Source organism: Ursus arctos, unplaced genomic scaffold (genome assembly GCF_023065955.2).
Source record: "Ursus arctos isolate Adak ecotype North America unplaced genomic scaffold, UrsArc2.0 scaffold_2, whole genome shotgun sequence".
NCBI lineage: Eukaryota > Metazoa > Chordata > Mammalia > Carnivora > Ursidae > Ursus > Ursus arctos.
In genome coordinates this window covers 30256280-30275858 of record NW_026622874.1, presented here as the reverse complement: position 1 = coordinate 30275858, position 19579 = coordinate 30256280, and the positions used below count along the sequence as shown (strand labels likewise).

General features: G+C 43.7%; 1 protein-coding gene across 2 annotated transcripts in view; it reads right to left on the bottom strand.

Moving 5' to 3' along the window:
* KCNH1 (potassium voltage-gated channel subfamily H member 1) overlaps window positions 1–19579 on the bottom strand; it is a 351315-nt gene that overhangs the window by 305183 nt on the left and 26553 nt on the right. For both annotated transcript variants that reach the window (XM_044387791.3, XM_026509088.4), the window contains exons 3-4: window positions 16866–16972; window positions 3774–3902 (exon numbers count right to left, since the gene is read on the bottom strand). In XM_044387791.3, coding sequence (XP_044243726.1) covers window positions 3774–3902; window positions 16866–16972 — 236 coding nt within the window. The remainder of the gene's footprint in view (window positions 1–3773; window positions 3903–16865; window positions 16973–19579) is intronic.

The following is a 19579-nucleotide window of genomic DNA, read 5'->3' as shown; positions in this document are numbered from 1 at the left end:
ATAACCACAAGTCTAGGGTGGCTTCTTCACGGAGCAGTCACTAAATCATCACCTTTCCATCACCCTAAGGGCAGACGGATAAAATGTTGGTATCAGAGGGGTCGAGGGGACCTGTGGCTTGTATCCACGCCCAGTTTCTTTTTCAAGAGTGCCTCGCAAATATCGCACAGGGAGACAAGTGGGGAAAGGTCTGCAGTTATAACAGCTTGCCAGGGCCCTCATCCCTGCACATTCTCAACCTTGGGCCTTTAAAAGTCTCCTCTGAAGTTTTACATTCCTTTTGCGATCTGAATCTGGCTCAAGTCTACTGTGTAGAAGTAATACGTGGGTCTTTAAAAATGAATTCACTCCTTTAGTGTGAGATTATTTGGTGGGGAAAGAGACAAAACCAGAGGGATGACTCATACTCATCCTTTCGGAAACAATCTAGAGAGAAAACTCTGAACCTTATCATCTAATTCTTCTCTACCCATGTGCCCAAGCCGCCTAGCTCAAAAGGGAGAACAGGACCAAGAAAACTATCCTGCAGCCACTACCAATTATCCGTAATAACAGATAAGTAAGAAAGCGAAATAAGTCAATCAGAGAAAGACAATTATCATATGATCTCACTCATATGTGGAATTTAAGAAACAAAAACAGGATCACAGGGGAAGAGAGGAAAAAATAAAACAAGACAAAATCAGAGAGGGAGATAAACCATAAGAGAGTCTTAATCATAGGAAACAAATAGAGGGCTGCTGGAGGGGAGGAGGGTGAGGGGAGGGAGTAGCTGGGTGATGGACATTAAGGAGGGCAGGTGATGTAATGAGCACTGGGTGTTATATAAGACGGATAAATCACTGACCTCTACCTCTGAAACTAACAATACATTATATGCTAATTAATTGAATTTACATTTTAAAAAACTAGAACAGTAAGAGATTAGAAACAAATGAAACTCCTGAAACATCACAGATTCTCATTTCAGCCAAGAATTCCCATCTACTCGTTCATTCCAACTTCAAATACACACACACACACACACACCCACACCCCTGCTACCAAACAGCAAACCTAGCTTGACTTGCATTTCCTGGCCCACATCATTTGTGGACACTTTTTGTCAAAGAGCAAGGGAAGCAGTTGAAAGATGGACAGAAAAGAAAAGTTGAGGAGGTCAGGGGCCTGGGTCATTCATCACAAGGAGCTTGAGAACTGATACATTAAATAAAAGAGGGGCCTCAGAGCAGCCCAATCACCTGCCAAAAGGGAGTTACTTTGTGTCCGACGCTGAACTAGCCCACAGCAGACTATCCCATGTGTTTACCACTTTATGCGTTGTTCGTGGAAAAATGTGAGGCACCACCTGGCTTCTCCTACCGCTGCTGGATGCACTTAGCCCAGCCCCTAGCCCCAGAGTTAGGCCCTGCGTGATCAAGGAACACAGTGCCATCTGAAAGACAGTCTGAGCACAACTGACTGAAACAAAGGACGAATGCGACGGTGGGAAACATCTTTCGCGGCTATGCCAAAGGGCAATTATCCGGGCATTTCTGGGGTTCTGGATAAACCACCCCCCCTTCCCGCTCAAAAGTGAACTCTAAACAAGGCTGGGTCAGCAAGGCTCTTAAGACTTACTGCTGACAGAGGTGCTGTACTGAAAACCCAGCTGGAATCTGCCAGAAGCTCCCAATGGGAGAGCACATCCAAGAAGAAATGTCAAGTCAGGAGAACAAGCCAGCCACATGGCAACACATCTTCCTAGATTAGATCCTTGCAGCCAGAGCTGCAGTTTATAGACAACTAACAAGGTCTGGACGGCTATCATGCTCTTCCACCATAAACAGACTCATAAAATTTAACCTTGTCCTCAGCAGAGTACCAACTCAAAGGAGGCCAGGGGCACAGTGACATAACAAGAGGGAGGGTCCAAGCATATCTACCGTGGCACTGGAAATGGACAGGCTTCTAACGCCGTGTCTTGGAGAAGGCATTAAGCGTGATCGCTCCAGGGAGCACTGAAGTGTGCATGTGAGTGTGCGTGCATGTGTGTGTGTGTGCATGTGCGTGCGTGTGTGTGTGTGTACCAAAACTCTCATCAGCAAAGAAATGCATCGAGTCAGGTTCAGTGAAGTAGAGCATTTCTTTCTTCCTAGAAAATAAACCGAGGCGACTCTCACTGCATCAGTTTGATCTCCTCTTTTACGTTTCATGAGAGCCGAGCGCAGACACCTAGGTGGCGGGCGGGGAGCGCTCTCTGTTGAGTACGTCTTTCCTACTAAACAATACTTGCATGTCACCCAAAACCGTGCCAGCAGTAGCGAGAGGCAAACAGTCTGACTCAGCCAACATTCTGACTCTTTACAGTTTTAAGACAAAACTTATAAAAACAAAGTCAAAATATCTGACTGCCTTTAATATTTTATGAGTTTATTCAGTTAAAAAAGCGAACGGCCTTTCTAGAGGGTAGCAGGATGACACTTAATCATGAGTCTATCACTAAGGAATCACTCCATGCACTGAGAAATCCTCAAGTTGGAAACCAAGAAGAAATCAGGGAATCACGAACCTGTGGAAAAAGAGGAGACTGCAGGAGGCAGAGGCGCCAGCTGGGAAACTTTACATCTGCTGTCGCCTTGAAACCAAAAGGCAGGCTGAAATTGATTTACTGAGTTATCAGATAGTTAAAAAAAAAAAATATACGGGACTGGTATACACAGCACTGTGCTCTGAACTTTATAAATGTGAGCCTCCAAATATGCTAGAGACACAGCCCAAGAGAGCATCCCCATAATGCTTTTCATTTCCTCCTAGGAGGCACATTTAACAATCACAATTTTGTCACATCAAGAATTATACTCCCCAATTGGACTTCTCCCTGGACTCCACTCACATCTGTCTGCTACATCTCAGGAAACCGCAAGGAGCAGAGTTCTCCGAGAGAGAGAGCTGGAAAATCAACCACAGAGCCAAGAAGGACTGCAATTAAAAAAAGCTAGGGCCTCTTGGTTACCTTGCATGCACGCTGTGGAAGAGGGATGGAACAGAGCATTGTGACACCCCTGAACCCCAAACCTCTGGGAATAACATGCCATCTTTTGTACATCTGATGAGCCTGACCTCTTCAAGAGTACCATTGTTCTAGAAATCCTGAGCCCTTGCCTTCCTTGGCCCCCAGTGTTATCCAAAGAATTCGTGCACATGATAGGCTGAAGTGAGTATTACAATCTGTAGTCACAAGCTGATGAAATGACCCATGTGGAAATGTCACTCAAGACCCTGGCCTCATTAATACCACGTTTCCAATGAATTCACCAGCCACAGACTTCACTCAATCAACCACAGAGGTAGAGATGTGTTAAAATCTACTTGAACAATCTTGCAATGCAAGAACTCAGTCAAATCTAACAAAGTTTACATACAGATAAGATGAATGTGGCCATGGACTGCCTCATTTGGCTGACCAGCACCTGTCACGGGGACACCGGGAAAAGATTCTGCTGATACCAGAGGTGCCCAACTGCCTTCTGCTGTCTAATTGTTACTGGAAAGGGTTAATCTAAAAAGGTATACAATTGATTCAAATGCTTTCCTCAACAAAGCTTTCCCCCCCCTTCTCCCCCTTAATACATTCCAGAAGGATACAATGCTTTACCCCACACAAATTAAAGTTTAAATCTTGATCTTTGTGCAGAGATTGCCTTGGCAACCTCAAATTCTCTGGAATGGAGTCACACCACAGGATAAAAAAAAAAAGCATAAATGTATTTGTACAAATCAGAATTACAAACCTTTACATGAATCATCCTCAATTGGCTGTTTGAAAGCTGTTATGTCACTGAAAGTGCAAAGAAATAAAACCACTTTATCCTGTTCATTTCGAATTGGAGCAATTTTCACAAAGAACCACACAGGTGTCCCTGAAAGAAATATCAGAAGGTTGGTCAGTAATTTGCATTCTCATGTGAGGGGCTCTGGAATAAAGACTTGGGAATGAATAGGTACAAATATTAATTCATTTTAAAATGGTTTCATTCCTTTAGGTGCTAGGATATCATACCATGAATTCCTCTTCTTGCCGGGATAAAAAAAACTTTCACAGTGACTATTTGGCAGGGATTTTCTTCGGTTCAAATATTTTGTAAGTGTCCATCTCTTAACCCTCGAAAAATGATTAGAAAATGGGTTGAAAATCCCTCCTGATCTTATGGAAGTCACTAAGGTACAGAAACCTAAATACTTACCTTAAACCATGCAGTGTAGACAAGTAAAAAGTAGGGACCAGGATGGGCATTGCCAACCATGGCCAGCAGACCACTGCGAACTCAAATTTCCATTGCTAAAGGACCCTGGTGTCAAAATCCAGTTTGGGCATCCAGCAATTTGACCCACACGCTCAATCAACCATGGGCCAAAAGCTATATTTCTAAGTCCCTCCCCCCAAAATAAAAATCCAAAAGGTCCAGTGCAATGGGGCAGATGACAACAGGCTGAAGAAGGAAGAGAACCACCACACTCATTCTCCCAGCAAAGCCTCCCTCAAAAAGGGAGGTTTCCAGGTGGCTTTGGCCTCTATTTACGTTAGTGCTTTAGGAAGCTCAACCACTGTTTCAACTTCCAATCCTTATTCCTGAGTGAAAACGGGATAAATGAGCTCTCCCAAAGCCCTGCCCTAATCCACACAAGGAGAAAGCGGGCAGGACTCATCTAACTAACTTCTCAGAGAGGACACACACTCAGGTATCTATGGCTAAATATCTATACAAAGTCAGTGTCTGGCTTCCAAAAAAGAATGAGGCGAAACAAATGTTTTCTATCTATAGAGGACATCCTAGCAAGCCACACCAATCAACTCTGTGATGCAAAATTAAATGAGACACAAAGAAATGGCAAGTTCTTCCCTATCTAGTTCTCATACCCCAGGTCCTTAAACAGCATCTGGTATATAAGAACTTAACTATTTGCTGAATTTTCCAGAACTGGGATAATACTTTACATGCTATTTTATAACCATTTTCAAGTTAAAAAACAGTAAGTATTTCTCCCTGTTAAGAATTAGACAAGCTTCCTGGGGCACCTGGGTGGCTCAGTCGGTTAAGCATCTGCCTTCCGCTCAAGTCACAATCCCAGAGTCCTGGGATCGAGCCCCTGCAGGCTTCCTGCTAAGCAGGGAGCCTGCTTCTCCCTCTGTCTCTGCCACTCCCGTTTGTGCACACGTGCTCTCTCTCTCTTTCTCTGTGTCAAATAAATAAATAAAATCCTTTAAAAAATAAGAAGAAGAAGAAGAAGAAGAAGAAGAAGAGGAGGAGGAGGAGGAGGAGGAGGAGGAGGAGGAGGAGGAGGAGGAGGAGGAAGAATTAGAGAAGCTTTCTACATACCAGGCACCGTGTTCGGCATTTTACATCTATTATTTTATTTTAAGATAGCAAGCAAACAACTCACTGAATCTTGGGAGATGGAAATAAATCCCCAAGAGGTACCTCTGGGTGTCTCTGTGGGCAATCACAGAAAACTCTATACTCTACTACGACATGCACAGACAGACATCTCTGACTGACATCAGGGTTAGCCAATCCAATTTAACAAGAACCAGCTTACAGATCTGGCTATACCACTTATTCATACGGAAGCATAAATAACCATAAAATATATAGTCAAACAGGCAGCAAATCGATCAGATGGGAACGTATTCTCCTTAAGTCTTCATTACCTACACATTCACCCAGAGTTAACTTTCACCCTCTGTCGATTTTCCTGTTCCATAATTTTCAGCTGCCAGTTTCTGGGTGTTCTTAGAAGACAAACAGGTTATAATGTCACCCTAAGAAAAACATGTTTTGAAAGAAAAATCTACCATACAAAATCACACGTAGCACTCCAAAATCAAGAAGAATATGGCCTTTGAATCACCTACTGTTTTTGAAAGGTCTGTGTTACTATTCCTCCCAGTTCCCTGCTCAGAACCTGTGGGATTTTAAACCACTTTCAATTAAGCAACAGAAAACTCAAAATAAAGCGTCACACCAATGGAGCCTACATACCCACAGCTCTCCCTTATATCCTAGCTTGTAAGACCAAAAGCAAACAAACCAAAAAACCATTTCCTTTCTGCTCTTAAGGAAAAAAAAAAAACTTAACCAATTTTTTTTCAGATGGTAAACCAGAAAACACTGTTCATTTATCAACCAGTAAGGAATCAGAGGAGAGCCCCCCCACCCCCACTCATGAGGTCTAACCCTAGGAGCCTCATCTTGCTGGAATCCCTGGAACCATAACCTTCCCAGCTGCCACCTGCACTGTATCAGCTGGGCCCCAGGCCTGTGAACTTTTCCAGTTGTGACTGTGCCATCTAATCTTGATATTCCCTTTATGACCCCTGGGATTGATGACGTTACCCTACATCTCCCAGATCACGAGAGCCTACTGTATTCGTCGTGGTGGGAAACCTTTTCATTTTACTACAGTTCAAGCTCATCTTGAACTCCCCCGCCCCTGTCAATTTGTACAGGTCAATCTGTTTAAAGCTGTGTGCTTCTCTCCACCAAACTGAGCCCGTTGCTTCCTCCAGAAATGTTCCCTGATTAAACACATGCTATTCTGATCATTTCTTTTCAGGAAATAAATATGAATCTTGTTCCAAAAATTCATATAGTCAGGATGCATGGCCTTAGAGCGTGTCTCTGGCTGATCAGTTGGGCTTGTTGAGGGAGGGAACCTCCTACTGCCTGATCTGGGGTATCCGAGTGGAGAGACAGATTTCAAAGGAACTCTCGGGTCTTTTCCCTGGATTGGTATTTCGGGAGTCAAGAATTAGATATGTGTAGCTCAACCACTTCTCTTCCTCTGCTTTCTTAGCGATGAATCCACACCCTGCTCTGCTTCCCCATTCTATAGATGTTAGCGGATAAGTCAAAAGGGCAGGGGGATGACCGATAGGAGGAGAAGCCTGTGGTTCCACACCTGTGTTGGGTGCGGAAGTCTGTCTGATTCTAGGATTCACTGTTAGAAGCCTTACTTGCCCACAGACATAAACTACATTCTCTAGGATCAGCTTCGCTGGTCATAAAGGGGAATTTTAACCTCCATTTACCTGATTCCTGAATCTCTCTCAATTGCTTCTGATCACAGGCAAGGAAAGAAAGTGCTATGTGATGTCTCCCTTCAAACCTCAACAATGGAGGGCTCTGTCTTTAAATAGACCATAATTCACTCTGGGGCAGGAGATCTGAAGTTTCTCTGTCTCATCCCCTGCACCCCTGTGTAGTGCGATGTTATGCATAGGGTTACATGAGGCTATTACATTGCTCAACTCCAAATGGCACCATCCTGGAGTTGGGAAACTTCACACCCGTGGCAAGGCAGGTACTCTAGGAATACCTGCTGAGTTCCAAAGAAATAAATCCTACTTCCAGTGTCTTCAGAGTCACTCTGACCTGCCTCTCTCCCAAATTAGCATTCCCTAAACAATCTAGAAAAGCACACAGAATGGACTTAAATTTCATTTCTGAAATTCTTTCAAAGGAGAACATGAGTCCCACCTAGGTGGCACAGACCAGTAATTTCAACGTTTTACTCTCAAGAGCAAAGCATTTTTAACCAGTGGAACATTACTCAAAGTCTCAATATGTGAAACAGGTGTTTCAAGTGAACGCAGCTGCCCAGCGCCTGGAGGCCCACTCACTCGGTTTCTCTTCCACCCCTCTAGATGCCCCCAAGGATAGTCAGGAGCCCTTTGGCTCCGTTCATATATAGACCTGCCCAGAGGCAGAGGCCAGGGCAGTTGGCCTCCAGGGATCTCTCCGAGAGCCCAGATTCTGGATGATAATTCATTCCACCAAGATACAAAAGAGGCAATACAAGAACAAATACTCACACATACAGACACAAAATCGGGAAGATGAGGTTAAAATTCTGCCTCTGCACCCAAGTGCCTACAGTGGGCAAATCGAGAAAAGCAAGTATTTGATGTCCTGTTTCTGCAAAAAGGACAAAGGGTGAATGATAAATAAAGGAAGATCAATACATAAATCCAGAAAAAACAGAGCAAAGGCTGATGGCCAAGGCGGCTGCTGCGGGGAGAGCCGGTCTTTCCTGGTGGAGCGTGCTCGTGGAGGGGAAGCTCCAGGTCAGGCTCCTCCTCCTGCTCACTCTGCGATTCTCATGCCTAATTAGCTGCCTCAGGTCATGTAGTAATGAACCTGACAACTTGACATGGCCATGAGGTTTCTCAACCCCAGTAGTCAGATAAGAAAAAAGCAAGGCTCAGGTATACAAGAGATTTTTTTGGTCTCCGTCAGGCTTCCTTCTACCCTGGGCCTTCTCCCAGGTTCTCTCTGTAACCAGGCAGCCAGGCAGCCACGCCATATTCAACAGCAATGGAATTGACCGCCATGTAACTGGCTCATGGGAATGGCTGCCACGTGCTGGGCCATTCAGATGATAGGTCCAGAAACTAGACTAGGGAATGGCGGCCTCCCCTAGGAAACAGAGTGGTTGGTCCCAGGTCACCTTCACTGAGACAAATGACAAGTACAGAGAGTCTGAGAGCATACGACTGGGAATCCCAAGTCCCGGGTTTGAGTCCTATCTCTTAGTTTACCATATGCCTTGGCCATGTCAACTTAACCTTTTAGAATCAGTTTTCTCATTTGCAAAATGGGGATTATAGACCTCCTTTAAATTCAGTAAAAATGTAAATGTGTCCAAAACATTTCTCCTTTCCTTTTAAATTCCTCACCTGTAAGATGGAAATGTTCGATCTTACCTCACAGGGGTGTTGGGATGACTTAAAAGAGGATGTATTTCAAGATGTTTAATGTAACTCCAGAGCTGCCTCTACCAGTTCCTAGGAAGAATGCCAGTCTCAGACATGGGGGAAAAGCTAGAAAAATCAATGCCTGAGCCTCAATTTAATTAAAATTTGATTGAAGACCAAAACAAAACACAAAACCTAAATAAATGGAGAGAGCTACATTGTTTGCAGATGAGAAGATTCAATTTTGTAAGATGTCAAACCTCCTCTTTTAATATATAAATTTAATGCAATTTCAATCAGAATCTCAATTGTTCTTTTTTTGTTTGTTTTTCTTAGAGTTTGACGAATTGAAATTCAAGTAGAAAAATAAAGCTAGAAGAACAGCCAAGAAATCTCTGAAATTTTTTGAAAGAAAAATGATAACAAGGACTATCACCCATCATTGACCCCTGAACAAAACACATTTGAGTGGCGCATGTCGACTTATACACGGATTTGTTTTTTCTTTATAGAAAGAGAATTTTATTTGGAATGAAAATGTAGAGCCTGTCCCTCCCATTTCCTCCAGGGAACGTGGATTTTTTTTTTCAATAAATACAGTACTGTAAATGTATTTTCTCTTCCTTATGATTTTGTTTGTAAGATTTCCTTTTCTCTAGCTTACTTTAAGAATACAGTGTATAATACATATGAAACCCAAAATATGTGCTAACTATTTATGTTATTGGTAAGGCTTCAGTCAACGGTAGGCTATGAGTAGTTAAGTTTTGGGGGAGTCAAAAGTTAAACCCAGACTTTCACCTGCAAGGGGGGGGCTGACACCCTTAACCTTGCCTTGTTCAAAGGTCAACTGTACAGTAACTAAGAGCCACTGGCACCGGCCCTAAAATAAGCAACAGTGAAAACAACAGTATCATTTATTAAGTGCTTACAATGGGGCCCAGTCCTGACACCTTATGGCTAACTTCTCACAGCAACTCTGTGAGATGGAATTGTGACTGCATTATTCCCCATTTTACCTATGGGGAACCCCAGTGGGAGAGCATTTTAATCAAATTCACATAGCTAATAAGTTACAAAAGGACTCCTGGAAAAGGAGAGGAGAGAAATAAGCTCATGAATGTGTGAGAATCTAGCATCTAAGAAAAGGACATTTCAAATTAGAAGGGAAGAGCTGGATTCTGTAATAGTACTGAAAAACTCAATAAGCAATGTGGAAAATAAATGAACTTAAACTGCTACGTCACATAAAAACAAATTCCAAATGGTTTAACGTTTTACATATCCTAACATGGCTCTAAAAGTATCAGAAGGAAAAAATGGAAGAATATTTTCATTATTTAGGTAAAAAGACAAGCTTCCGAAACATTATATAAAGCTCAGAACCATAAAGGAAAACGCTGCCATAATTTTTTTACTTTATAAATGGTATTTTAAAAGCCTAATTAAAAAGAAAAACGTTTTAAATAAAAATATTTTTCAACATAGAATCAATATCCCTTACGTAAAATTGCTCCTAGCATTGAATAAGTAAAAGACAATCCATTAGGAAAATGGGCAAAATATGATGGTTTTCCTATTAGATCTGTCTCCACAGCTAGATTGTAACCTCCTCAAAGGCAGAGTCAGTATCTTCTATCTGCATCTCTTTGGCTCAAACCCATAGGCCGACGGGAGCTAATCAGTAAGTATTTGGCTGGCAGCTTCTCCTTGCTGGCTTGGCACAGCTGCAGGAAGAAGCCTTTTCCTGGGCTTCTTTGATGCAGAAGCTGATCCAGAGGTCCCAAACAGGAGACCGCCCACCATGCCACAAACTGTGGAGTCAGTCACATGCTGTGGAGTATTACCAGAGAGTGTCCTGCTTTCCCTCAGAGCTGATACTTCATGATTTGCTTGTTTGAAAAATGGAAAAACTAATTGACTAGCACAAGAGTGACCACCTAAATATTTACTGAATGAGTTCGTTCATGATGACTGTCACCAGTGTGTGAAAACTAACGCACTGAGAATGAGTTACGTTAACGACACGAAACACATAGCACCACTCAAATGCCCAGGTTTATTCATCAGACTGGCCAATCGATAGAAAATCTCAAATCATCCGCCCTTCAAGATATGGATTACTGTTCCACACGCTCATTTCAAAGCACACCAGGAAGCCTTCTGCTAATTATTCCCAACCTCCCAAAAGTAGGACAAACATGAATGCTTATCAACAGACGATTCTTCCTACAAAGTTGTCCTTGCAAATACTGTTGAAGAATGGGGGTGAGAAGCCAATTTATTAAGAGTTTATTTTAAAAAATCAATAAGAAAATCACCAGAATTAAATAGAAGATATGAGCAAAGAATCTGCACAATTAACATAAAAAGTGTAATTTTAAACAGACAGTAAATAGGAAAAAGTGTTTCAGTCTCACTAGCATTAAAACTATTCATTAAACAACAAAAAAGAGGTGCCTGGGTGGCTCAGTTGGTTAAGCGTCTGCCTTCGGCTCTGGTCATGATCCCAGGGTCCTGGGATCAAGCCTCACATCAGGCTCCCTGCTCAGCAGGAAGCCTGCTTCTTCCTCTCCGTCTGCTTCCCCTGCTTGTGTGTGTACTCTCTCCCTCTCTCTCTCTCTCTGTCAAATAAATAAATAAAATCTAAAATAACAACAACAACAACAACAACAACAAAGGTTTAATTGGAGGCAATTGGATCATTTGAAAATGCTACTGTTGAGTGCTGGTGTAGTACAATGAGTCAGACCTCAAAACCCGAAAGTGAACTTGGGAATGGGTTCAGTTCTGAAACCCTGTTTGGCAGAACGTCTCAGGAACCTCAGCTCACGTTATCTGATGTGATAATTCTCAACTTCTAGGAAATATTTCAGAATGCCAATAAATATCCTTACATGAAGAGATTCCCCTCGGCACGGTATTTAATAAAGTTTAAAGCCTCATAAATATCCAACAGTGGAGGAAGTATTAATGAATTTTTCCTAAATTAGAGTTATGGGGGATTTTAACGAGGAGGATATTTTTATGATAAAAGATTAAACATATGTATGATGTTAAGTTGCATACACAACAAAATCTCAATTATATAACATGTGTAAAACAAAACCTAAAAGGAAACACACCAGAAAGTTTATAGCATAGTAATATTGCTCTGAGTCTCTGGGGTGATTGTTTTCCTTCCTATGTTCATGTATTCTCCATAGTAAAAATGATTCAATCTAAAAATCAGAGAAAAAAATAAAAATTCTTTTAGAAATGACATTTCACATTTTAAAATCTCAAGAAGAGTGCTTTTCCCCCATGGGACTCTACTGCTTCAAAATGCTGAACGTTTCCGTCTACTGAACTAGATGTTTTGAAAGTAGAAGCAAACTCTGCCTCTTCCCTCCCTCCTCCGGCCCAGGTCTGTTCAGTCTGCTCCTCGGCGGCATCACCGGCCAGTTGGGCCCCACAATATTCCCACTTCGGCCCTGAGGCCCTCATTCGGAACCACATGCTTCTCTTGCACTCAGCTGTTTCTTCATAACTGCAGAGTTCCTTCCAAAGTCACTCAACAAACATTCACCGAGCATCTTCGATGCCAGGCTCTGTGCTAGATACTCGCATGGTTTCCTTGAGGCCAGACGAAGAACTCCTGATGGGAAACACTATGCTTCCTGCTTCCTGGGCACTGCCTGGGGCTTGGCAGACTGAGGGGAGAGCCAGTCAGTAGGCACCCCGACGAAGTCCCCACACTCAGTCCTCCTGGTCCTGGAGGAGACATCCCTGGACATCTCTCCTTCTCAACTGCCTCTTCCCCCCCCCCCCCCCGTAGGCTGCAACCATCTTGTCGCCAGGTCACTCCTAAGTGGGCCCCTGACCTCCAGTCTCCTATGCTTCATTCCATCTCCCCATTCTACTGGAGTCATCTTTCTAAAATGTAAATCTGGTTATATACTTATCCTCCCCCACCCCCACCCTCTTTCTTGAACACTGCTTTTTTTTTTTTTAGATTTTATTTATTTTAAGAGAGAGACAGAGAGAGCATGAGCAGGGAGAAGGGCAGAGGGAGAAAGACAAGCAGACTCCCCACTGAGCAGGGAGCCCGACGTGGGGCTCGATCCCAGGACCCTGAGGTCATGACCTAAGCTGAAGGCAGATGCTTAACCGACTGAGCCACCCAGGTACCCCCCAAACATTGCTCTTAAGACAAATTCTAAACTCTTTAACGTGGCTGCATTACTGGCCCTTCCTAACCTCTCCAGCCTCAATGGTCACCCCTTATCGATTTACATATTTACACAATTCTCCATGAGCTTGGGGGAGCATTTGCTATGTGTCAGGCACTGTGCTGGGTGCAGGGGATCCGGCCGTGAAGGAGACACAACCTGTAGACACGGAAGTCAGTCTTCACTATAGCTGCTTTCTGTCCTTGCAACTCAGTGTGATACGTGCACCAGTGATGCTGCTATCACTGGGGGCAGAAGCTCAGAGCCTTCCCCAGACCTACTGAAGAGAACTAGAATTGCAATATGCAGGTGATCTCCTATGTATGTAAGTCTGAGGTGCCCTGCTTTGGGTCTCCTGAAACTCCAGTGCATTTCATTGGCCTGAGCTACTCTTTGCTCTTTCCTCTGCCTAACTCCCACCATCTTTAGTTTCTGCATGGATTTCCTGTCTGCTAGGAAGACTTCCTTCCCTGACCTTCTAAGTTAGGGCTTGGTGACCCTCTCCAAATGGTGTCACCATCAAAACACTTAAGGGCTCTGTACCGTGGAGTGGATGCTGCCGCCCCCCTGCTATAGGGGCAGAGGCTGTGTCTCTTTTCATAACCACGTCCCTACTGTAAGCCTGTGTCTGACACAGAGTAGTGGGTCAATAAAAAGCAGCTAAAAAAAAAAAAGGATGGGGGCACCTGGTTGGCTCAGTTGGTTTAGCATCTGCCTTTGGTTCAGGTCGTGATCTCGGGGTCCTGGGATCGAGCCCCCACGCTGGGCTCCCTGCTCAGAGGGGAGTCTGCTCCTCCCTCTCCCTTTGTCCCTCCCCCCTGCTTGTGCTGTCTCTCTCTCTCAAATAAAAAAATAAAATCTTAAAAAAAAACCACAGAATTCAGTGCAAATGTAAAATACTCAGGCTTAATAAATTATTGAAAGTTTCTAAATTCCTAAGGAGAAGATGGGATTTGGAGGAGTTGGGAGGCCATGAACAGGTTCCTAGGAAGAACCCAACACTATCTGCATCAATTTCCTGCTCCCTGTTTTCCGTACAGGCTTAGCCTTGCATGGAACTCCCGCTAGCCTTCTAGACATCTTTGTGCAAATTAGAAAGAGAAGCTCCTCCCTCAGCACAGATGTAATGCTAAGCTACGGTGCGTAGAGGATTCAGCAAGTAAACCGTAAGCTGGCTTCCAGTTGCCCTCTATTCAGAGAATAGCCTCCACAGCTATATATGGTGGCCCTGCCTTGTACCCAGTCTTGGAAGAATGGCCAGGACACTGGAAACTCCGCGTGTCCTTGAGTAAGGAATTTAACTTCTTATACAATGGGTATAAACAACATCAGCCATGACTACTTCACAGGGCTTAGAGAATCAACATTTTATAATAGAGTGGAGTCCTATCTTCCACAGAGTTTATTTTCTCAAGCCAAAGGGTAAGCACAATTACTCTTGAAAATTCTTTAGCACCACCCTGGAAGTAGAGTCCCATGCCTAGGCGGACACGCCCCCCTGGAGACCGGCATGCATCTCTCAGTACGCCTACCACAACCTCAGAGCAAGGAAGAGATGATCGTTCTTTGGTAGAATTAGTTGAACCAACTGACTTCCGTGCACGGGCCATGCCTACCTAACGTTCAGAACTTCAGCTACAAGAACCACCTTCAGTGCAATGAGATGCTCGTAATACAAGGCCTTCAGCCCCAGAGGCAGCTGAGGGAACAACAGCTTCCCCTCCTCATCGCACACTTCCTCTGGGGTACGTGCTCCCTAAAGGGCATGAAGCATGAGAGACTATGGACTCTGAGAAACAAACTTAGGGCTTCAGAGGGGAGGGGGTGAGGGAATGGGATAGACTGGTGATGGGTAGTAAGGAGGGCACGTATTGCATGGTGCACTGGGTGTTATACGCAACTAATGAATCATCGAACTTTACATCGGAAACCGGGGATGTACTGTATGGTGACTAACATAATATAATAAAAAAAACATTAAAATAAAAAAATAAAGGGCATGGCAAGTGAAATCACTGACTCAATTTAAATTAAGTTTCCCCTTCTCTCCCTTTTGTGCCAAACACATATAATTTGAGCAAGTTAAATGCATAGTCTAATGAAGCTTGAAAACTGTGAAGCAAAATATAACTGCAAAGCGTTATTTTTGTGAGACACCTACCCAACTAGTATGCTGTGTCAAGGGGAAATCCACACTGTTCAGTACACAAGGCTCCTAGTGTGAAAAACCTTGAACTTCCTCCGTTAGCTCGGGACACATGAGCAGAGCATCTCCTTCCCATGAAAAGGCCAGTGTGCTCCTGGTCAGAGCTGGTGCTCTGGGCTGTACTCCCCATAGTGGAGGAGTCATTCACGGTCTTTCACCCTGCTCCTCTCCTGCTGAATAGCGGGGTAGGAACTCAGCTTACTGGCTGCAGGAGGGAGGCGGAGCAAGGCTCCCCGCTAGTGTGAAAGCTGCAGGACCAGCCCTCTTGGATTAGTTGACGCCCGGAGCCAGTCTCTCAGATCAGCATCAGCACAGGGCGGCGAGCAAACAATGCTCTCAGCTCCCCGCTCCAACACTGCAGACCAAAGACCCAGCTCCTTCCAGATAAAACGTGCCCTTTGCTTTCCAGAGCAAAATGTATCACTCTGAATGCCACCAGGATAAACCCGTATCCTCATGTGCCATCTGCGCCACTCTGGAAACGTTCTATTGAATCTATGACCTACCATTTAATCTACATATAAAGAACAGAATGCTTTACAGACAAAATAGTTTTTTAAAACCCAAAACACAGCACTATTGGACACCTCTGCAGCCCTGCTATGGCCATATATGCCCCACTGTTCCATACTTCTAACATGGCTCATCTCCATTCGGCAGGAAACGTCAGGAGAGAAAAGCGAGTTTTATACCTGTGTATGGCTATTGACCAAAACTCTTCATTAATATACTTTGTGGAAATCATTGTAGCCAAAACAAATACAAAATCACAAACCACTCTGAATAGTAATACCAACTCTGATGGAAAACTAAGGTGATCGGGAGAAGAAAATTTTATTCAGAAACTCTTTTCTTTTTAATTCCAGTGTAGTTGACATATAGGGTTATATTAGTTTCAGGTGTACGACATAGTGATGCAACAATTCTAGATATTACTCTGTGCTCGTCAGGATAAGTGTGCTCTTAATCCCCTTCACCTAACAGGGCATCTACTGGTGTTTCCTGCTGGGCTGGGTACCGTGGAGGACAGATTCAAAGATGATCTGGCCAGAGTCGCTGTCCCATGGCTTCCTTTCCCCCCAAAAGGCTTAAAGTCTGTAAGTATCTCCAGCTAGCAGCTCACCATAGGTAAACCAATACGAAAAACATTACCTTGGCAGAAAAAGAGATCAAGAAGTCTTTTTCTTTTTTTTAAGGTTTTATTTTTAAATAATCTCTACACCCAACGTCAGGCTCACACTTAGAACCTCAAGGTCAAGAGTCACGTGCTCTACCGACTGAGCCAGCCAGGCGCCCCGAGATCAAGAAGTCTTAACTGGGGGCGCCTGGGGGGCTCAGTTGGTTAAGTGTCTGCCTGCGGCTCAGGTCATGATCCCAGGGTCCTGGGTCGACCCCTGTATCTGGCTCCTTGCTCAGCAGGGAGACTGCTTCTCCTCTCCCTCTGCCCCCACTGGTGCTCTCTCTCTCTCATATAAATAAATAAAATTTTTTTAAAAATAAGTCTTAATTGGTTAGTAACAAGTTCAAGTGTTCTGTAAGGAACAGTATAACTCAGCAATCCACACCATTTATCCCAACATACACAATAGCCTCACGTAACAACATTTAGCTAATAGGGGACAAGAAAATCCAAGTCAACAACAGAGGAAGAGGACCTCTTTTGCTATTCCAAGCACGTAAAGGTATGGTTCAGAATGGTCTGGATACTCACTGTTCTTCTTGTACATCAAAATTTCAAAGGAATTCATCTCATAGTTCTCAAATGTTTGCCGCACCTTTTCAATTGTATCTTTATCGGTCAGCTCCCCATACATAAAACTGCAAATCAACCAAAAAGCTCAAGTTAGTTTAACAAATATTGAGTATTTGTGCCAGCATCTGTTAAACATCTCTCCTCTACCTAGCACTGTGCTATGTGGAATGAACACACATACACACACACACACACTCACATGCACAATGAAAACATTCACTCAAAGAAGACTCACTAACTCACCAGCATTCTATCACCACCTCCCCCAAAAATGAACGGTATAATAAGAGGAGATACACAGAAAAGAGTGGATCAGGAAACACTGTGACCAACCCATACAGAATTACAGAACACAGAATACGGGCACAGAGCCCTGTGTGGTCAGCGAAGGCTTCCCAGAGGTAAAGGCAAATGAAATCTAAAGAGCAGGTGGAAATTAGATGGGAAAAGGAGGGAAAAGAACATTCCAGGCAAAAGAAAAACATGTGCAAAGGCAGAGAGGTGAGAGGGAGGTTAATTCTGGAACCTGAATGTGGTTCAGTTCACTGGGACTGGAATATACATAATGAGGGGAGATTCCCCAACAGATAACATAGAAAGATAAGCACAGACCAGATCATGAAGGAGCACGTGGCATGATAAGCCACGTGAAGGAATTTAAACCTTATCTTGAAGCAATGGGGGGCGGGGAAGACACCAGAAAGTTTTAAGCAAAAGAGTTCCATAATCAGATTTGCATTTTAGAAGTACAACTCTGGGAAATTTCCCGGGAAAGATGGCAGAGTAAATCTGGACCACAGATTTTTTTTCCTCTTCTAATTCCCAACCAAATAAACAAAAGAATAGGGAAAAAATCACAAAAATTCATCAACCAAAGAATTGCACCAAAGGGTGCAATTTGATGCTCTGACCATTAAGGCAGAGCTAAGGAAAGAAACAGAAGATTCAGCACTCTGTGTGCAGCTCTGTTTCCTACCCCCCCACCCCACCCCCCAAAAAGCACCGGGCTTAAAATATAGAAATGATAAAATCCTACAGTTCTTACCAATACAGCTCCCTACTGCTCACATTTGGAGAAAAGTAGACTAAGGGGGGAAATAAGCAGCATGAAAGAAAATGAGAGAAAACCTCCAGACAGAACTTCCTACTGACTAATTCTGGTTCTCAGCAGAGGCAGGAAAACAGCCAGGACTGGGCCTCACTGTGAATAAGCTTTGACCCTCTGGGAATAAGATATACCCCCAGCTAGGTAGAATAAACCACAGCACAGGACACTAACAACATGGGAGAGGAGAAAAGCCATCTCTCAATGGGCCAGGAAAAGCCAGTCCTCGGACAAAGCCTCGCCATGGACACAGCGAGCATTTCCCGTCCACCTCAGGCCTTCATGCGACCAGAACAAGAAGGACACCAACACTCAGCCCCCAAGCCTCGGGTAAGGTGGAAGCCAGGGCATGCGTTCTAAACAACACAATCCCCATATTCCAAAACTGTGCGTGCTGAACGCAATCTCTCTCGTGATGACTTGAATCACAGAATCAGAATTGCAGAGCCACAGAGAACCTCAAGGCTACCACCAACTCAAGGGCCTTGCTTGGCTTGATACTGGAACCGCCTTGAGCTTACTGCAGGCTTGCGATTGCCGGCACTCTGTTTAAAAAAAAAAAAAAAAAGTGCCCTCACTGTTGACTTTATGAATTCTGTGTCACTTTTGTTATTCTGTCCCTTCCCAGCCTGCTGAGACATCATTATGTACGGTTGCCCTCGTGCTTTTCTCATGCAGCACTCCGCTTTTCATCCATAAATCAGGAAAAGAGATAACTGAGCTTGTTGACTTATCTTTAAAAAGATGGCTCGATCAAGACTAAATTAGCCCTGCCTGAGAACAAGAGGACTTCTTGGAGGAGGAAAAGAACGTAAGCTCTGTGACCGTCCTATTTAGCCAGTTGCCTTTTTAGCTTCCTCCCACTTTCTCTTTCTGAGTTAATTTGCTAGATAAGTGACCTCCATTTAAGTGACACCATGGTATATAGCCTGGCCATTTCCTTCACGAGGGGAAACAAATACCTGTAAAATGGAGACTTGAAATAAGTGAGGTGCCAAAATTACACCCAGCTTTCATTAGTCTTATGTACTTCCTCAGACTAGTTTACTGGTAGCTGTAAGTTTCCTTTACCCGGACATTAGATTTCAGACACCTGCAATCCAAGAAATACGCACAAGAGGCTCCTGAGCCGTTGTTAGGAATACAGCCAGCACGAAGGCAGGTCTACTTTATCTTTAGGAAAGGGACACGTTCAGGGAATTGAGTAAGTTTCCTACAATTGTGCATGAAAGAAAAGGTGGCTAAATTTGCAAGTTATCGGATCTGATCTTCTTCAAGGGTCTGGTTAGAGCCAATAAGAAGCAAGAAAGGGAAGGAAAGTTGCTCAGGTCACACCAGAAAGTGAGGCTAACTCCCTGATTTGTTTTGATTGTATATATGCAAATATCGACGTAGATGCAGGTACAGAGAGAGACGCTAACGAGGATAACAGCACACCACAAATGTAAGAGAATTCTATGGCAGGACTTAAGAGTCATAATTTCTACATCTTGAAGGGAAGAAGGAGAATCTTAAGTTTTCCATTTCCCAGCCCAAAACACCTAAAATTTAAGAAAAGGATATTTTT